We start from the raw sequence: 19920 nt of genomic DNA on the forward strand, positions 1-19920 counted from the left end.
GCGTGGCGCGGCGGGCAAGTTCGAACGGCGGGGGCGGGCTGAAGCGAGGCGCGACGCGTCAGTTGGGCGCGAGGTTGGGAGCGCGGCGGTTGAGGCGAGGCCGGTCGGTCGGTGCTCGCCATGGCGCCGTCCCCGCTGCGGCAGCAGCTCGAAGCGCTGAAATACGCCGAGCTCCAGCGGATCGCGAAGGCCGCTGGGCTGAAGGCCAACCTGCGGGTGAGGGCGGGAGCAGCACCGCGGGTCTGAGCGAGGGGTGGGCGGGAGAGGCGCTGGGGCTCCCGCAGTGCCCGGCTGGGAGCTGAGGGGGCGGGTGTCGCGCAGGGAACGCGCCCGTCTCTGTGGACGTCGTTCTGGTTTTGGGTACGGCGGGGTCGCTGTCCGGGCCCGCGGGAGCAGCTTCGCGCCGAAGCGTCCCTTCATCCCGGCCGTCAGCTGCCGTCCGCGGGGCTGGGAGCTGCGCCCGTGCGCCGTCCTCTAGGGCTCAGAGGAACGGCTGCTTGTGCGGGCTCCGTTCAACCGGAGATATCGAGGAGGGGATGTGCGGGGCTGCCCCACGGGGTCCGCCCGCGGCTCTGCCCCTGGGCTGGGGCACCGCGGGGTTCACCGCGGCGGGCAGCTGTGCTTTGGGTTGTTTGGTTATTTAAGACTCGGAAGAATAGGAACAGGAGGGTGCCCTGAGGGACGAGAATGCGAGTGTTTGTTTACCGCTGTGGTTAAGGAGGGGTTTAAGCTCACGCCGGTGCCTCTTCCCTAGAGCCACATGGTGATGCCCGTGCCCTGCCCTCGCCTGGAGGGTACCTCACCCGCGGTAGTCACTGCTGCACTGCCGCGGGGAGAAGGAGCCTTAAAAGAAAGAAGATCCAACACTTAAGTGGACAAGGGGACTCCTTGTGCTGCCAGGACAAAGACTTCCCCCTGGGCTTCTAGTTCTGGGATAATTTGTTCTTAAACCTCTAGTTCTGGTTGGATTTTATGCTGACCTTTTCAAGAGTCTTTCATAGCTTCAATACCAATAGCATAATTTTGTTATTTTGCTGCTGTTACTATTGAATAGATGCAAGGGGTGAGGAGAAGAATGCTTTGCATGTAGTTTGGGTGAGACAGAAGTTTGTGCAGATAGCTGATACATGCCCGGCTATGCAGTGTTACTAAAAATGGTCTTGTTCATCCTTGAATAATTAAACTTCCTGGGAAATAGGTAAACAGGAAGGAAGCTGCTCAGGGAAATCCATCTTTGTGTCAGGAGAATATGCTACATGTTTATCTGTGGCTGTAAGCGCTTTCTCTAATCTAGAATCATGGATTGGTTTGGATTGGAACGGACCTTAAAGATCATCTAGTTCCAACCCCCTGCCACAGGCAGGGGCACAATTTGATTGACTTGAATGAAGCTTTAGTCTTCCATTGGATTCAGGAAGCATTCTGCTTGTTTGCTGGATCAATCGATAGGACACTGGTTGGGTTTATGCAGTTATTTTGTTGGATGACTTAATGTGATATTTGCTTCATATGTTGTCTTGGTTTCTCTCCAGGCAGACAAACTGTTGAAAGCACTGAAGCAACACTTTGATGGAACAAAACAACAGAGTGAAAATATGGTAATAGATGATAAATCAGCCCTTCTTAAGAGAGATAGACCTAACTGTGTAACTAGTAGAGCAGGGCATGTACTGAAAGTTATTTTTTTACCATTATAAGAACTGTAATAAAAATACCTTCATAGTGCCTTTAGTTTAATACACTCTGGTACTGACAGAAACGGATGTGCTGATATCAGCTTTAAGAGGCCTCCTGTCTGACCCAAAGCTGATTTCCTTTCAGCTGCCAAAATGAACAATGTGGTTTTCAGCAGCAGTACAATGATATTCTCTGTGAACATCAACATTTAATTTCCATTGAACGGATATTAATTCCTGCCTGTGTGACTGCAGGCAGTAGTCAGTACCAAATAGAAACATATTTTATTCACTTTACATACCTAGATCAAAGGGGATTAGATATTCATTGGAAAGCATTTGGTAGTTACTACAGCTTACTTACACTGACACTGCAATGAGAGTGATACAATTGTGATGTTTCCTTTATTTACCTCTTCATGTATTGGCTTCTCTTTTAAGTTTTCTGTGATCTGAATTATTTTGTTGGGTATGGTGATGGTTTCAAAGTTTTTGATAGTAAGTAAACTGGTATTTGCTTTTCCTAAATAATTTGCTTTTCCTAATATCTCTAAATGCTCCCTTTAAAAACCTTTTTTTAAAGGTTTGAAGAGCTGGTAGAACCCTTGTAAACTTCTTTTTAATTACAATAAGTATGGAAGTGGCTCTGAGTATTCCTTTTGGTGAAAAGCATTCCACAGAAACATGAATCTGGGAGGGTCACAGCATCCTGCAAGTCACATTTCAGATATAAAGCATTAATCTTTTATAATCTTGCTAAAATGCTATATAATAAAACAATTGTAACCCTTTTAAAGCCTTCAAACATAGGCTGGGATATTTAGGGAAATCTAGATATTGCCAATTTCTTGATCACTGTGCTGTTAGGGACATGCTACTGCTTTTCCTCTGTATGAAATACTTCTTCCAATAATAAAATGGAAACTGTCTCTTTATAGTATATAATCTGTTTGGGTCAGAGATGTTCCACATGACAGTGTTTTTTCTGCTACAGGACTCTGAAAAAAGTGCATCTGCTCTCATCAAATCAGATGAACTGAACAATGAGGAGGAAATGATGCCTGATTCGGTGTCTTTTGTTACAAGAAGATGTGGCAAAGAAAAGAAAGTAACCAGAAAAAAGAGGAACTCCACTGAGGATACTAGTACCTGTGAGGAAAATACAGAGCTTTCTGACGAGAAAGAGGTGATTCGCATTGCTTGGCTTTGTTGCTGGCTGCCCCCCTTTCCCCAACATGATGTAAACTCACTTGGTTTTTAACTACCACCATTTAGCAGGTGGTATAAATGTTATATATATGTGCCTGTGTGTGTGTAGATATAAGACTTTTGTAAGCAAATATTCTGGTACTGGTTTTCTGTACTTTGTAGTACTGATTCAGTCTATCTTGACTGTGCTGTTCCATAATGAACAGAGACTACTCACTAGTCACAGAAGTAAATTAAATTCCTCTAAGAAAGAAATGATATTCCAAACACTTCACTAGTTCATTATAGTGTTCTGAACAGTAGACTACTTCCAGAATTTATCTAAAAATAAAGCTGTTCTCTCTTTATATAGAAAAAAATAATCAGGAATTGGATGATTGCCTAAACCTCACAATTTTTTAACTCCCACTCCTCTCAGGGAGTTCTTTATTCATGGGTTGTATGGCTGAAGGAGGGGAAGATTCAATGTAAGATGGGGTGGAATTGTTTTTCTTTAGCATTACATGCAATTAGTGGGTGAACTAAGAACCATGTGAAAGAACTTTTCCTGATTTAGAATGAGGGAAGGGAAATAAGAGGAGTCTTAGTCTGCTAGTGTTAGAGAACTGTACAGTAACCAAAGCTACAATAGTAAAAAGTAACATAGCCAGGGAATTCATTTTTACTTGCAAATATTATGTTTGTCAAAGGCAATTTTATACTAGCATGTTAGAGCTGTGCAGGTAAAAGCTTTCTAATCTAGTTCTGTCTGTGAACTAACAGGATAAGTATTTCACAGGTTAATTCAGGTTGGACTTCAGAAAGTCTCTTGCTCAGTCTCCCAATCAAAGCAGGGTCAACTATGAGGTTAGACCACAATGCTTAAGGCTTTATCTAATCTAATGTTGAAAACCTCAAAGGATGGAGGCTACACAACCTCTCCGGGCAGCCTGTTCCACTGGCTGCTCTCAGAACAACAGCTTTTCTTCATATCCAGCTGGAACAAACGATTTAAATGACATATGTCTTAAACTGCAGGTGTATTTGGAAATGAGAGAAAATGAGGTGCCTCAGGGTGAGCAAGGAAAAGGACAGAAGGTATTCCAACCTGAGGAACAAGTAACTAAAAAGAGAGCTATTGAGAGCACAGGGATGGGTACGGCGCAGAAAGAACAGCCAAAGATGACTTCTACTAAAAGTGCCAGCGGTGAATGTAAGTAGGAAATTCCAAAAAAGGAAGTTTAGTGATTCGTACTACTTTAAATGTACCTTTTGGTTACTTTGTTGTGTCTGCAAAGATTGTTGTGGCCTGTCCTGGTGATCAGCACCTTGTCTCAGGAGACCAGAAAAAATAGTAATGATTTTGTCTAATCTTACTGCCCCAGGTGATGGTCTTCAGGCAGGAGGGAAGATCCCTGTGTATGTAGGCCGTGCATCTAGGTCTGGGAAAAAAGGAATGAAAGCTACTACACCAAGTAAGCTACCCTATCATCTTTAGAAGTAGGTGTGTTTGTTTGTAAAGAGTGTTTTACAACCCAAATTTGTATTTCCGCTTGAAGAAGAGACCATCTCCTTTAAAAGCAAGCAAACAGAAAAGTTCCCAACAGTTACACTTTAAGGTTTATCTGCCAACTTGTAAGGTCATAGTAGTAAATGACTCACATATATGTTATAAAACTGGTTATCAACCACTTAGTAATCTTTTGGATATAATACTTGCATTCATGATTTTCAAAACCACAAAGAGCAGGGAGACATGCTATTATACCTGCTTGTTTAGTTCCACTTTATAAACGCCACCTTTCGGGCTGCATTACTGTGTGTATTAGCTCATTTTCATCACTTCGTAAAATACATCAGTTCATTTAAAATATGGAAGTATTTATTGTTTTTTCTTTAACTGCAGAATTTGGGGGTTGGACCAGATGATCTTCAGAGGTCTCTTCCACCCCAAAGCACTCTGTGACTCTATAATTCTCCAGAGCATGCACGACCTCACTGGCAATGTAGCTGGTGAAAGGGATTCTATTTCATCCTGTTTAGTTACCTGTGTATGGCCAGTCTTTAATTAGAGGGGTATGTTACATTTTTCTGTATCAGATATGTGACTCTTCTTATTTTTGGAACTTCTTAGACTTTAAGAAGTTGCATGAGGCTCATTTCAAGAAAATGGAATCTATTGCTGACTACATTGAGAGGAAAAAGAAAATTATTGAAAGCTGCAGCAGTTCTCTCAATGAAGTCAAGGTAAGTGACAACACCAGAAGATACACGTTGTTCCCCTACCCATCGATGTCCAGAGCCTCTCTGTAACAGTCTTGTAGAGTCTCTTTAGAGGAGTAAGTAGTGATCATGTGTACATGCAGTGGAATGTTATGGTCAGTGAAATTTAACTGCAGTCCTATATAACTAGTTCTATATAGCTATTTGTATATAACTTGTGAAGTCATATAAGTTTATAGATATTAACTGTGTACGGTTATAGTTATAGAAACCAACAAGTAACTTGTCAGTTTTGAGTAAAAACTAATTCTGTCACGATTACTTTTGTGAAGAGTCTCCTGGAGCTTTTGTTTGAAACTGTCTGAATTGCTGCAGAGTTTAACCGAGGGGGTGGGTTGTTTTTCAAAGAGTAGGAGCTTAATATTAAAGTTCCTCTTTTGTGCATTAAAGCACCATTGTCCAATGGCTGCATATGACTGTCCTTTAAGATACATGTGATACGTTGTTCTCAGTGGCCCTGATTCTCAGTTCTTGTATTTCACACTGGCATGGGTGAACGCTGCCTCTTTGAGAGTGTCAGTCATGTACCAAAAGATATGGATGAATACGTCAACAGAATCAGAGAATAGTTTAGGTTGGAAAAGACCTTTAAGATCATCAAGTCCAACCCTTAAACTTGCACTGCCAAGTCCTTATCGAAACAGTTAACACTGAAACTCCTGAACTACATTTCTCTTTCTAAGCCACGTAGACTTATGACAAATTACTCTTGGCAGGTGCTGACCAAAAAATCGAATAACTTAAGAGCACCAGAAAAAGGCACTCCCCATAGCACTTCTAAGGTATGTGTTTTCAGATCAGTTTTATTAAACTACTTATGTTTTAAAGAAAAAAAGGGGAAAACTGAGGAGACTGTGTGCAGCTGATTCCCTGTGTATTTTCCCTTCCTCTTAGCTGCTTCTCTGATAAACGTTTAGCAGTCTGCTAACTCGGGATTTGTTTTTCCCCAGAAACAAACCAGCAGCAAAACGTTCTTATTCAGCCCAAATCCAGAAAGAGCCAAATTCTCCCCCACCTGCACCCCCAGTAACCGCCGGCGCTCACTGCGCAGTTCTCTGAACGCCAGCAGGAGTATTTTATCCAAGAAATCTTCATTTAACCCTTCTGTCCTTTCAACAACCAAAATGAACGTCAGGTAAAAACAACAAACCAAACCTACCAGTGAGCTATTTGGTGTGATAAGCATGAAATAATCAACGCTGTGATTTCACTACATTACTTCTGTTTTAAACATTATCTACGTGAGACTAATTCTGGTTACTAACTTTCAGTCCAGCTTTATGGCTGGTTTAAGCCTTACTGTGCTGTTAAGACCATGATTCTTCATTTTGACTTCTGCTGGCAGAGGAATCTTGCATCTCTTCCAGCTTTCATTTTGCTAAACCGACTGAGCCTAATTATTTTTCTTCTCTTAATGTGTTTTCTCTCTCGTCAGGTAACCTAATCATCTGTTATAGCCGAATTAATTCCTAATATTACTTCCTGCTATTAATGATGGCTCATAACTTGAAAATTGCCAGCAAAGTTGGTGTTAGTGTGGTTTATGCAGAAGCAGTGAACATCTTGTATACTTTCTACCTGTAAGGAAAACAGAACATGGAACATCATGTTCTTTCATGTTGCTTCTATTCCTTGTAGATCGCTAACTTTGTCTCTATTAATAACTTTCAGGTTCTCAGAAGCCACAAAAGATAACGAGCACAAACGCTCCCTTACCAAGACTCCATCTAGAATGTCTCCATACCTGGCGATGTGCACACCTGAAAGCCAGAGGAGCTGCAAATCAGGAAGTCGGAAAGACAGCGTGGGAAATGCAAGAAATAACAATCCAACTGCACCAAAGGGTAAAGTGGAGGGTGAGTATTTGGCTCTTTCAGATCCAGACTTTTCTCTTACTGAATTCTTACATAATTCTTTTTATAACCTAATGCCATGTAGACCCAGGTTTTAACTTAATTCTCTCATTTATGACTGGTTCTTTAGAAATTGCTGTAGTTTCTTTACTAAACCAGTTGGGTGCTAAGATTTAAACATATGGTGCTAGCTACCTACAGAAAAGGGGATAAAAAAATCTTACAGGGACTCTAGGGACTATGTAGCTAAAGGTTCATTTAACAGGGAGATTTTGTCTGTGGTGAGAGGAGCTCCTGATGCCTTTCAGAGGTCTTGGTCTCCTTGTGGGTTTGACATGTACCAGGCTTCTAGCTGTGTTTTAAGACAACCTGTTATTATCAGCCTCGGCAACCCTCAGTAACTTGGGAACTAAAGCTCTGTAAGAAAAAGCAGAATTGTTTGTTGATTGTTAGTGATTTCTGCACTAGCACAGCTCTGCTACATAACCATTGATGCACCACAGGTACATTGGCACAGGTCAAGAACCCAGAGCTGCCTGTGTTGCTGTAGGACAATACTGATGTGTTTTAGGGGGAAAGAAAAGTCCCACTGCTGATGAAGCTGGTGTGTTCTAGAAGAACGCTTCTTGTTTTAATGGAAAAATCCACTTGGTTCCAAATAGCCAGAGAGACTGGCAAACACAATTTGTTCCGAAGGACTTGAAAAATAAGTAGAGTTATAGATGGAGTTGGAAGTAGATGATCTTAAGGTCCTTTCCAACCCAAACCATTCTATGATTCTATTGTACAGCATAATCAGAGCAAAACGACTAATACTCTACAATTCTTGCTCTCTCCAGACCTGAAAGCTGGCATTTCAAGTGAGCTGTATTTGTGCAACTCTGTTGTTAGAGGTAGCAGATGGTACCATTTAGCGGCTCTTTGGTCTTGATACTTTGTAAGGTGGTCTTCACAGGCACTTTCTGAACTTGCTATGTCAGTGATGCTCTTGCTACTATAATGAAGAATAGTTATCTTGATGCCTTTTGTAGCTGTCACCCCCTTCAAGTTTTCAGCTCACCCTGCAGAACCCACAAGCACCAAGAAGACGTTTGATCTCAAAGCAAGTCTCTCGAGGCCACTTCGGTATCAGCCACATAAAGGTACTATGATCCTGTGCAGTTTGTGTTGGTCACATCCCTTACACTCAGCTGCTTAAAAGGCACTGACACAAACCATGACAATGAAGTTTTCAGCCTCTTTTCCCCATCCCCTTCCCTTTCTCTCTGGGTTCCCACATGGTCTGTGGACTAATGGTAGATTTCTACATAACATACGCTTTAAGAGCCTCCCTACTGAAGCAGAAATCTTTATGACCAAAAGCCCACAAGAATAAACATCCTTGTATTCCACTGTGTGTACAGGAAACATGATATATTCCTCACACAATTAAAGTTATTTTTAGTTTAGCTTATTTTTTTAAAGCATACTGTTGTGTGAGAAGCTGAACTTTGTGTGGTGAGTGTCACTTCTAAGTACAGACACCTGCTACTACTTATAGAAGAACTACTTGTAGGGAATGAGCTGGTGAAACTGATAATACAGCTGAAGAGGTATTTCATCTTAGAGTTGACCAGCAAAAAGCAGTCTAGCTAGTATAAAACTCACAACAAGAAGCACACAATTACTAAACTAGTGATTCAATAGTCTCTCTTTTTTTCCCCTGAAACTGTAGGAAGACTAAAACCTTGGGGAGAATCTAAAGAAAATGCTGTCCCAAATAAGTCTGGTAGCAGCATCTCTTCACGTAAGAAAGACTACAAACAGCCCCATCTCCAGACGAGGTTAGTACACCACTGGCTTTCTATGAGTACTGTTACTTAAAATAATATGGTGACTCCTTTGTCTTTTTAAAGGACATTATGCAGGATTTAAATATGCAGGATTTAAATATCCAAAGAATGCTTTTGTATTAAAGCAATTTTTGCCTCCAGTAGTGTGGTATCAGGGAGGCCAACAAGGAGGGCAGCTCCAAATCTGACAGGCTCTTACTCTGTGAATGCTATCAGCTCTAGTGTTTGGAGCTTTGCCTTCCCCTTGGAGGAGGCTGTGAATACTGATGTGCTGTTACCCTGAATGTTAGACCTGTGTATCTAAGCAGAAGTCTTTGCCTCAATGTCTGCAATCAGTCCAAACCTGTACTGCTCTGCCTGCTCATGGCGAACGCAGCACACTGGTTAAACGGATGTTAGGCCTTGGTTAGATTCCTTTGGTTGCTTGTGTCTCTGCCCTTAACATAACTTGATGTGGTCTGTCTCTTCTTTTTCCCCTTCAGGGAAGAAAGGCGGGAGAAACATGAGCAAGAGAGAAAGAAGAAAAAGGCTCAGGCTCTTGAAAACCGCAGAGGAATATCTGTGGGTTAGGAGGAATAAGAAACACCTAACAGATTACTGTAAATACTAGTCCTGTCATGTAAATATCTGTGCTCTGTGTGTGTGTAGTTCAGCTTGCTATTAGTTAGTAGAATCCAGAGAGCATTGAGTAAAACTTCAGAGTGCATCTGAGCATAATGTTTTAGTGATCAACTTCTCCACAGAGATGAGAGTTCTAAACTTTCAGGAGCTTAGAACTATCTCTAGTTGCTTGATGTTTTCATTTAACTAAAACACGTTAAAGGAGAAAACATAAGTGGGAGGGGAAAAGATGCTCAAGAAGCCTCCTTGCAACTAAGGATGGACTTTCTGGATGGATCAGACTGCATTTGTTTCTACCAGATGCACACTTTCGATAGCAAGCTTCAAAGTGTTCCATTGGCAAACTACAATTAATTCAATTGCCCAATTCTGTAACAACAGTGACACCAATTATTCAGTGTTTCTCGTTGCCTATGAGGTAGTAGAGGATTTCCAAGAGGAGCTAAGACATGCAAGCTCTCTGGAAAACTCAAAGCTTCCAGATAACATAATGGTAATACACTGTATTAAAGTCACAACTGAAACGGGGCTTTACAAATGACCAGTGGGATGCTTTGAACAGTTTAGGTTGTTTCGTTCCTTTCTATGCTAAATAGCAGCTGTTAACAGAATTGTTCTGCTTTTCATGTCTCTGATGCTTAAAAGAGGTTACAGTAGTGTTGAGGCACATTCAGTATGTTAGATTTAAAAGCTGTTATTTTTACCTTTAAAAAATACATAGAAGAGCTGCCTGGATTCATGATGGAGCTGGAAAGGTACTTCAGCGGTCTTAATCTCAGCTACACTTCTGTGCCAGTAATTCTCAGTGAATTTAGTGTCCTATCGAATATAGGCTGAAATGTCAAGAACAAGCAATTGTTTTTAAAAAGAACTTAATGGAGGGAATAAATATTTTGTACATATTCTGTTTATCACTGGTTCTCTATAATCATAGTGCACTATGTGTAACTACCCCCTTAGTGTAGCACTAGCTTTGTTCACACTTTTATTTACTACTCAGCCTCTTTTTGTGCCAAGTCTTCCTCACCAAAGAGCCTGCCTACCACTCTATGAAAGCAGTTTGTTCTGGTAGCTTTGGCAATTATAACCATCACCCCTTTTCTGCTCTTAAGCTATTCTATGCAAGAGGAAAATGATAGACACTGCTTCAGCTTGCTTTATGGTGGCCTCTTCCATATAAAAATATAGGTATGTTTGGTATTTGCCAAGTATTAAGGTCATTGCAGCAGAGGTCAGTGCTTTGATTAGGCAAGTTTATGATGAGTGAAGTGGAACAATTCAGCACTTGTTCTTCGAAGTGTTTCTCAGATCACCCAGAAGCAGACTTCTCAGAGAGCCACCAGCAGTGGCTGTGACTTCTCCCAGTACAGGCATGTTAAGCTAATTGCTCACATCAGACATGTAATGGCTCTTAGAAAAAGGAGCTATGTCTCCTGAGGGAGCTAACAGGGATGGAGGCTTCCCCCAAGCCCTCCATGGAGCACTACTTCTGTTCAGCAACTTCAGCTCTGGCAAGCTGTAGGACTATCATTACCAGCTTTAAAGCAGAAGCCCAGCCTGCTGCACAGCTACTGTTTCAATCTTGGCAGGGGAAGCTACTTCTTTTTTTAGTTACTCAGAAGCCCAAATTAAAGGTTGAAATACTTGTGCCTTTTCCACTTCTGGGGCTGCTCTCTGTACGCTTCAGCACTGAGTCACACTTAAGCACCATCCCTCAGGGTGTTAATTCTCCTCATACTTTTTCCAATTTCAAACTAGTGGATACAAGTGGTTTACAACATCCACAAATCATAGACTGTAGAAAATGAAATTGTGCAAATAAGAACTACAAGAAGCTCGTGAAATACTTTTATTTCTGTGAAGGTCAGGACAGAAGCCAGAACTTACCCAGGCACCAGTTCCTACCGGGTCACCCCTCTTCTCAGGCTGTGTTCCAGTCCATGTATGTACAGTCCCTCCAGCATCCTGTGTCTGGCAGCTTGAAGATGCCACTCTAAGTCAGATTACTACAGTCAACACTTTATGCGCTTCTCTTTAACATCTACTTTGAATCTTCAAGTTACTGTAAGTTTTATAGAAATGAATGAAGCACCTGAAGGACGTCCCAAAAGCCATTTGCTCAGCTTAGAGTGGAGGATTCTTCTCATATGTTTCGTAGGCAAATTCTTCTGTATGAGCTCTATCGTTCAGCAGACCAATAAAATCAATTTCCAGCTGGAACGGACCATTTACTTTATCTCCAATAGTGAATCCCAGGGTACTAATCTAATTAAAAGATACATGCATTAGAACAGTATGTATAACATTACAAGCAGGCACAGTTGTATCTATCTACCACAGTTGTATTTTACAATTCATGGTCATCTACTTCAGACTGGGATCTGTTCAAAGTGCAGCAGCATTTCTTAAGGCTTGAACACTTCACTGTCGTGTTTCCATGGAGCCTCAATGGGACACCACATCTCCCTTTCTACTGCTGTGTGGAGCCCTGTATTAGAGATAGCCTGAGCCTAAAGCAACACTGCAGTTTTTATCCTGCCAGGTTTGTGTGTGCCCAGTTTCATCATGACTGGGCGTACAAACACATTTTCATAAAGTCTGTTACAGTCTTTCATGAGGTGGAAACAGTGTAATTGAGGATGGAAGGGAATGTCCACTCTGGATCAAGTCCTACACCTGGTATGGTGTGGAAGTGCACCAAACCAGATGTTTTAAAACACATGAATCTTTGCTACCAAGTTTTAAACTAAGGCAAGGTTCTTGGGTACTCTTTCCCAATTAGAATAAGGTTCTTAAGAACATTCCTTATTCCTTTCCCCTAATGTTCTCCCCCAACACTATTAAATAGCAAAAGCCACCTGCTCTGCACAATCTATTCCCCTGCAAGCCCACAATACATTGGCTATTTCCTGACTCTTTATTCCTGTTTAGAACACCTTTCCTTGTTCCTGGGAAAACATAACAAACAGCAGCATCATCAGGGACCAAGGCATTTTATCAACATTTCTTTGATGCCTTCAAACCACTTTCCTATTTTTAGGTTTCTTCAAAATACATTTGTAAAACTGCACTTCATATTATAGGCACAGGTTGAACTGTGAAGTATTAAGCATAAGGCAACGAGGAATGAAAACTAAGTAGAGGATGCTTAGGTCAAGCACTGTTCTGTCCCTTTAACTCGGGTAAATATGTTTAAACACCCCATATAGAACTTTATGTTTTCATTTACATTTTGAATGGCTCTATATTCTAAATCCTGATACAGTTTTCAGTGTCTTTATTCAATCATAGGCCTTTTATAACAACTTCTTTCCATAAAGCCTATTTTTTCTTTTAGTTAATCCACCTTCCTCACATCATCCACCCTTACTTTCTACAGCTTCAACTTCTGGTTTAGAACAGATCGGTTTCAAGCTGCCAATCCCCAAATTGCCCTCAAAGTTTTCCTAATTTGTTTGCTTTTGATTTTTCATTACACAATTAGGAACCGAATGCAACATTATCAAAGAATGGTTCGGGTTGGAAAGGACCTTAAGATCATCTAGTTCCAACTCCCTGCCATGAGCAGGGACACCTCACACTAGACCATATCACCCCAGACTGTCCAGCCTGGCCTTGAACACTGCCGGGGATGGAGCATTTGACCAACACAAATTCAAGTAATGGGCCTTTTATTTTCTCCCCATATCTATTTCTAATATTGTCTGTTTTCCTGTTGGTAGTCACTGGGTTTTAAGCTGCCCTCAATTACATAGAGGAGGGTCACTGAATTTTAAGAGAAGATAAACACTATTTTCCAATGTCTCCTGTGAATCTGGGAATTAGTTCACTTATTTGCAGAAAGCAAATAGAAAATACAACATTTATTTAATACTTAGACTAAAAGGCCTGAAAAACTAAAAAAGAGCCTGTAAATCTATCAGTTTCCTGCTCAATCACCATCAAGGGCACATCCTCAAATAAAATCTCATGAGATGATAGTCTTCTATTGGTAAGAACATTTACAGTACTTCTACAGCACTGTGCCAAGTGGCATTTGAGATTTCTCAGTCACTTTGATCATTCCTCAAAAGAAACTTACTAATTTTTTTCTTTCAAAAGCCAAATGAGCAGTTTCTTGGTTATACAGATCTCTTAAAAATATTTTTTGGAGCTCCTTTGAAGTAAAAACTGACATTGCTGTGACAAAGTAGGCTTTGGACAAATTTAAATGCAAAGACAAGCACACAGGAGTAAGCACCTTATAACAAGTAGCAGCTCTTCATTTTCAAATTCACAATCATTAAAGGATGTGTAAATTATATCACGACAAAAGAATCTTAAAGGCAATTTCAGACAGATAAAGGCTATAGAAAACTTGCCTTGTCCAACCAGACAGGATGCTGGTCATCCTGGACTCTTCCCCGACTGGAGAGAAAGAATTTGGAGAATGGAATCTGACAGAAACAAACCAAAATCAGAGTTTAGTGTCACTAACACATAAAACAAAAGACTTAAGAAAATAAAAGCCTGCCTTAAGTAAATGAAGTAATGCTACATGTGGCCCCAGCACTACCAGGTCCATGGAGCAATGGGCCACATTAACCCCTTCACAGACCAGCCACAGGCAGCCACTGGGTTTGTAGCCATTGTGCAGGGTTGTTACCCTGTGAGGACACCAGGAGAGGCTGCAGCACAGAAGCTGCTGCTTACATCCAGAGTATCTCCTTCCAGTAACGTCATAAATAGAAGTTAAGGAGAAGTCTAGCATGTATGTGTCGACAGCTCATCTGTACCCAAGCTGTGTACTTCAGAGTGCAAACTTCATACTGAGACATCAGTACTCTAGGCTAGGTTCAGAGTAACCTAAAAACGACTTTGCAGTGGGAGCAAGAAATAGGAGGGGCTGTGATAACAGGTAGGGAACAAGAGGGTTGGCTGGTGAGAGGGAGAGGAAGACACACAAGCCAGCAACAACACTCTGATTTTCATCCTCCCAACTCCACACCTGTGAAAGAGGGGGCTGTTCTCACATGACTGGACATGGTATTACGAAGTACTCAGTGCCAGCGCATAAGGCGTGCAAACCTCCTCAACATTGCTGCCAGCAGCAAATTACAGACATTCCCCAATTTTGATCAGAAAAGAGCCAAAATTCCCACTTCTTACAAACGTGTCACAGATTCAAAGGCCATGAATGACAAACCACACTGAGTCTGACTGACTCCAGGAAGTCAGTGGGTTGAGCAAATTGTGTCACAGGGTACAAATCCTACCCCAGCCTATGTCCATTTGTACTACATGGTTATCACAGAGAATAATCATGGCAACACCTGCTAAGCTTCAATCGTAGGCATTGATTCCATTACTCCAGTAACAGCTCCAGCAGGTGTTCAGGTGAACACAAAGTGGGTCAAACATTTAGCACAATTTGTATGGTGCGCCCTCCCACAGCCCAGTCTGGGCAACTCCCAAGCCAAAGGCACATGCCAGTTGCACAAGGATACATAACAAACAGCAACAAGCTGTGACTGTGGAAAGAATTCCCCTTCCATGGAGCCAGGACCCCAGGACAGTCTCGTTAGTTTGAAAGACTCATTAGTTCACCTTTATCTCCTCCCAGTACGGGCCACCACGGGTGAACATGAAGTAGTTGTAGAGGTCATCCTTTTGATGAGAAAAGTAAGGGTCTGTGTAAATGTTTACCATCCAGGGTCTGCCATCACCACGCACACGTAAATACAGACAGTTGAAGTTGGACCAGTCGTAATACTTCTTCCTAGCAAAAGATCCCTACAAATCAGTAAGAAACAAAATTATTCCTCCTTAATAAAGGGAAACTATGAAGAACAGAGCACTGCTGCTTTGAACATTGCCCTCATTATTATGTCAAATAGCATCCACTGTGACATAGTGAAAACTGGGTTGCTCTTATATCATACTAGCTGCTGATCTCTCTGAATTTCCTTCAGCACTGTATCAGAGCCCACAAATTGCAGTATTACCACTCTGCTGACTCCTGCTTTAACTATAAACCACAATCATGTAACAAGCAGAGATCAGACCTTCTTCCTAGGGCCAAAATCCCTACCAGGCAAGTACACAAACACTACAGTGATGAATCAGTAGTGATGTAGTTCATTAAGTTTAATACTCTGTGGTCAGTACTAGATTATTCAGAGGTGATTACAGGCAATAGAAGACGTGGGATAATTTATCCCCTGTGATAACTTCTCCTATTGAAGACCGACATAAGCACTGGAAGCGCTTAATGTTTTCCAACGCTTTATGTCATTAACTGTGCATAATAATTGCAAACGTTTCTATTTGTTGACTGTCTTTTTTCCCCCAAAGATCTTAAAAGTCCCAGTATTGTGATTTGCACATAAGCAGATCCAAGAGTCTTCAGAGAGTAACACTGAGGTCATCTGTGTCAGGTCTATTCTTGGCCAGAATTGCTTAAACCAAGTCAAGATGAGCACCAAAACCTCAGAGGTTTCCCCTTTATTTTACAGAACTACTACAGTTACCTATCAGCTGTCCTTCTATCAACTCATAGGTAATAGGATGAGTAGATCATCAACAATACAAACAATAATAAACACATTAATAGCAGGCCTGTGGCTATTTGATTTTACGGTTTTGCCAGATTTGAGCCTTTTTACTTAAATCAAGAAAAGCCTTTGTATTTATGTTTTCACCCTCTGATTTTAAACTGCATTATGAAGATGGATTGATACACTCCACTGCTTCAGAATCAGGAGGTGAAAGAGTCAGTCACATTTGCTCAAGTCTGGCAAGATTCAACTTGCTGTTCCATTCCTCTGACACAGTGTCACCATTTTAACCAGTGTTCATCTGCCCCTCATTTGCCCATTGATTTTGCTCACTCATTCTCTGCACTCCAAGATTCTGGCCCAGAAAAGACTCTGTGTACCTGTGCCAAATCGCAAACAACAGAACAGACTGAAAAGCTAAGCACTTTACACACTGAGTCGAAATGTTCCTTTGATCTTAAAGATGATTTAAAAAAAGGAATAAAACAAGCAGTATCAATAATAAACATCCATTTCTGGTTCTATTTTGTTCAATTCTGAGCTATCAAAGATTGGTCTCTTGCTTTTTCTGATGAGCAGTAGGAGCCAGACCTTTAAAAAGTACGTTTCAAAGCATTATTCTGTTCCTGTGAGAAAAAAGATGAGCTCTTTCACCTAAACCAAGTTTAATGAACATGCCAAGTCAAACCCCAGAAAATTTGTCCTTCTGACACATTCTTCAAAGTTAGAGCGACATCTCTTAATCATACCAATTCTGGATATAAAGTTCATTACAGATCCTTCATTTGCAAGGAGGCTGCAAACAGGGCTGTCTGATTGAGTGGTGCCCTACTGTGCATAAGCAAACAATCAAACATTCCTTTCCTAAGAAAGGAAAACAAAATCCAAGACAAAGTTTCAGTTTCTTCCAGGTCAAAAGATACAGCAGCAATTACATCCCTGGAGAAATATCTAATACCCCTGAAATGGATCAATTCCAACTGCAGTAAACAACAGCCCAGTTGTCACCGGCACTGCACAAACATGCTCTGGGATTCAATAACAGAAGATATGCAAACACAAAGCTGTACTTACCACTAGTGGTTTAGCTCTCATACTACAATATCCACTGTATTTTGTCTCCCCATCACGAGGTACTTCTGTATTGAGGGTTCCATACAGCATGGCAGCCTGATTATTCCTACCCAATTTGAGGTAAACTTCACTTTTCCCTCCAATCTCTACATCAGAGGAAATAATCCATTTATTTAAATCTTCTTGGCTTCGAAACTCCCACACCACCCTTGTCTGTTCCAACAGGTAATGGCTTAATGACTGGCCTCCAGGTCCAATTAAGTGATCTTTGGTCTCCTCCTTCAGCATGCTCAGCTGGGTCTTTAAGACTTCAATGCTCTTCTTAAAACTGAGATCCACATTTTGCCAAGTCGATTTTTTCTCAGGCTGTGACCCTGGCCTCCTGTAGCTGCTGTATGCTTTTGACACAGGATCGCTGAGGAGAGGTCCAAGGAAGGGCTGCAAAGCTTTGTACCTGCAGCATCTCCCACAGAAGTAGGCGTTGTGCAGCAACGTGGCAGCCAGAGCCATACTGGTACACTTGAAGAATTCACGTCCAGTAAGGCAGTTAACAGGTTTGAAACTGAAATTGAAAACAACAAAACTAGTACCCAGAACTACCTTAGTTTATCCCCACCTTCAATGAAAAAAAGAGAAAGATTAAAAAAATTCCACATGGGATGCTTGTAAAACTGTCTAGTTTTTAAAAGAGGTATTAACTAGGAATCTAAGCCACTGGAAAAAGGAATAACATCAAGTATTACGCTTCTTTAGAGTTCTAGTTTACTTAGTGATTTCGACCCTATGTGTTCCCCTCTCTCTGTAGTGTGAAATACCCATGCAAACAAGAAAAACTAAGTAAAATACTTCAAATAAAACTGAAATAGAAAAAAAAAAAAGGCATTCCCATTTATCCCTTTTACTGTAGCTAAGTTTAGGTATTATGAGTAACACAAGCAAAGACAACCTCAAGAAGGTGTTTTCTAAAAGATGCCATCAATGTAACTGTAAAGTATTATCCCCTGCAAGGAAATCAGAAATCCACAACAGGTAGAGCCTGCTGCTGTCTGGACCAGAACGACAGTCTCCTCTGACAGTCATGGATGATGAGACTTTTCAGATAGGAAGTCCTACAGCAGTATATGCAGCCCTATCTGCTCCTTCCTTAAGTTATCCAGCCCCTTGCCCCCTCAATGTATCTGGTTTGGGATTACGGAGAGGATTGTAGAGACCAAATAAATTCACAGAATGGTTTGGGTTGGAAGGGACCTTAAAGCTCATCCAGCTCCAACCCCCTGCCATGGGCAGGGACACCTTCCACTAAAGCAGGTTGCTCCAAGCCGCTGGGTCCAACCTGGCCTTGAACACTGCCAGGGATGGGGCAGCCACAGCTTCTCTGGGCACCCTGTGCCAGCGCCTCAGCACCCTCACAGCAATAGATTTTTCCCTTGTATCTACTCTAAACCTCCCCTCTTTCAGTTTAAAGCCATTCCCCCTTGCCCTGTCACTAACACATGCCCTTGTAAGAAGTCCCTCTCTGGATTTCTTGTAGACTGCAATTCAATAGGGGTTTTGGTTTTTTTTTTTTAATAAAGCTTTGGAAAAATTCTGAAAATCTCCTCTTTGCTTTCTCTGCATCACTGTTGGTAGGAGCAGCTATGCCACACTGCTACTCTCTCATTTATAAAGAAGAGTCTTGATGTTCAATTCTCTGTACAGAGGCTATTATCTGTGTCTCAGAAAATTAGACAGACCAGCTGCCTGGGTTTAGGTGTTTTTGATATATTTCTCCACCCACAGAATAAATCCTAAAACAATGTCAAATCAATTCATCTTCTCTGAGCTCTTAAGGATGGAGCCAGTCACCCCTCATACATTCTCTATACGCCAACATACCTTCCTCTACTCATGGTAAAATTCACTGCTACACTTCTTATACTCTGATTAAGTTATGCACTGTGGACTAAAACTATATCGAAGGAATTCACATTTGCTCTACCACACGCTTAGTCAGATAGCCAGCAAGTTCCCAAATATGACACGCCACGCGCAGAGCTTCCATGTCCTCTGAGGCTGAGGTAAGTTGCTGGCAAACGTGCCTCAAACCAAAGCACAACCATCCCTGGCAGTGTTCAAGGCCAGGCTGGACAGGTCCTTGGGTGACATGGTCTAGTGCGAGATGTCCCTGCCCATGGCAGGGGGTTGGAACTGGATGATCTTAAGGTCCTTTCCAACCCAAACCATTCCATGAAAGATGCAGAGAAGCAGTGACTCAACCTTGCTCTCTCCCTCCTCCCCTCGCCCCAGGTACCATGAAAAGGGGAAATTTTCATACGCTTTTGGGCGCTTTTCGTCCCTACGCAAGGTTTTAGCAGCACCAACCCACCACCCAGCAGTTCCAAAGCTCAGCTTCCAGCAACGACCTCCCTTACCCCCCACGGCACCCCCAACAGCAGCCTGAGCACGGGGCCCAGATCCGGCCCGCCTTCCCCACGCCCGAAGGGCAGAGGCAAAGCCAACACACGGCAATAAGCGACAGCGGCCTCACCATAAGCGCAGCCGCCTCAAACCCCTCTCCTTCCTTCACCGACTCCTCGACGCTGAGGTAACAGCGAGTCCCGCCGCTTCCGGGCCCGGCGGGGCAACACGTACCACACCGCTCAAGTTCCGCCGGCGGCTGTAGCCACCGAGCTCCCCCCTCATCGACGGCGGAGGGGGGGGTGTTCCTTCGGAGAGGTCGCTGCTCGGTGTGGGCTATTAAAGCATTCGTGGTGCTGCGAGAGCACCCTGAGGGGAGCGGGGCGCGGGGGGGAATGGGCCGATACTGCCGCATCCTCCGCGCCCCGCTCCCCTCACAGGGCGGCAGTCCCGCCCTCCT

General features: G+C 42.4%; 2 protein-coding genes across 9 annotated transcripts; one reads left to right on the forward strand and one right to left on the reverse strand.

Moving 5' to 3' along the window:
* Positions 1-7: 7 nt before the first annotated feature.
* Positions 8-10362, forward strand: NUSAP1 (nucleolar and spindle associated protein 1). Of its 6 annotated transcripts, none has more exons than XM_030481577.1 (12): positions 41-216; positions 1533-1598; positions 2671-2862; positions 3903-4077; positions 4250-4339; positions 4999-5111; positions 5864-5929; positions 6098-6282; positions 6819-7003; positions 8011-8142; positions 8715-8823; positions 9315-10362. In XM_030481577.1, the coding sequence occupies exons 1-12, from the start codon at positions 121-123 to the stop codon at positions 9400-9402; spliced, it is 1497 nt and encodes a 498-aa protein (XP_030337437.1). In that variant the 5' UTR covers positions 41-120; the 3' UTR covers positions 9403-10362. The 6 variants fall into 6 exon arrangements, with proteins under 6 accessions (XP_030337441.1, XP_030337437.1, XP_030337438.1 ...); XM_030481578.1 differs by having other exon boundaries at positions 8032-8142; XM_030481579.1 differs by having other exon boundaries at positions 6819-6991; positions 8032-8142.
* Positions 10363-11279: 917 nt separating this feature from the next.
* Positions 11280-19905, reverse strand: NDUFAF1 (NADH:ubiquinone oxidoreductase complex assembly factor 1). Of its 3 annotated transcripts, none has more exons than XM_030481584.1 (5): positions 19591-19905; positions 17064-17625; positions 15040-15225; positions 13815-13889; positions 11280-11718 (listed from the first exon to the last, which is right to left on the reverse strand). In XM_030481584.1, the coding sequence occupies exons 2-5, from the start codon at positions 17571-17573 to the stop codon at positions 11578-11580; spliced, it is 912 nt and encodes a 303-aa protein (XP_030337444.1). In that variant the 5' UTR covers positions 17574-17625; positions 19591-19905; the 3' UTR covers positions 11280-11577. The 3 variants fall into 3 exon arrangements, with proteins under 3 accessions (XP_030337444.1, XP_030337446.1, XP_030337445.1); XM_030481586.1 differs by having other exon boundaries at positions 19695-19892; XM_030481585.1 differs by having other exon boundaries at positions 19671-19874.
* Positions 19906-19920: the final 15 nt, after the last annotated feature.

This window comes from Strigops habroptila, chromosome 4 (assembly GCF_004027225.2).
Source record: "Strigops habroptila isolate Jane chromosome 4, bStrHab1.2.pri, whole genome shotgun sequence".
Lineage (NCBI taxonomy): Eukaryota > Metazoa > Chordata > Aves > Psittaciformes > Psittacidae > Strigops > Strigops habroptila.

Coding starts and splice junctions, on each gene's coding strand:
- NDUFAF1 (XM_030481584.1), bottom strand. CDS start 17,573: ATGGCTCTGGCTGCCACGTTGCTGCACAACGCCTACTTCTGTGGGAGA. Junction 15,226..17,063: donor TGAGAGCTAAACCACTAGTG/GTAAGTACAGCT, acceptor ACTGATTTGTAG/GGATCTTTTGCTAGGAAGAA. Junction 13,890..15,039: donor CGTACTGGGAGGAGATAAAG/GTGAACTAATGA, acceptor TGTTTCTGTCAG/ATTCCATTCTCCAAATTCTT.
- NUSAP1 (XM_030481577.1), top strand. CDS start 121: ATGGCGCCGTCCCCGCTGCGGCAGCAGCTCGAAGCGCTGAAATACGCC. Junction 1,599..2,670: donor AACAACAGAGTGAAAATATG/GTAATAGATGAT, acceptor TTTCTGCTACAG/GACTCTGAAAAAAGTGCATC. Junction 5,930..6,097: donor CTCCCCATAGCACTTCTAAG/GTATGTGTTTTC, acceptor GTTTTTCCCCAG/AAACAAACCAGCAGCAAAAC.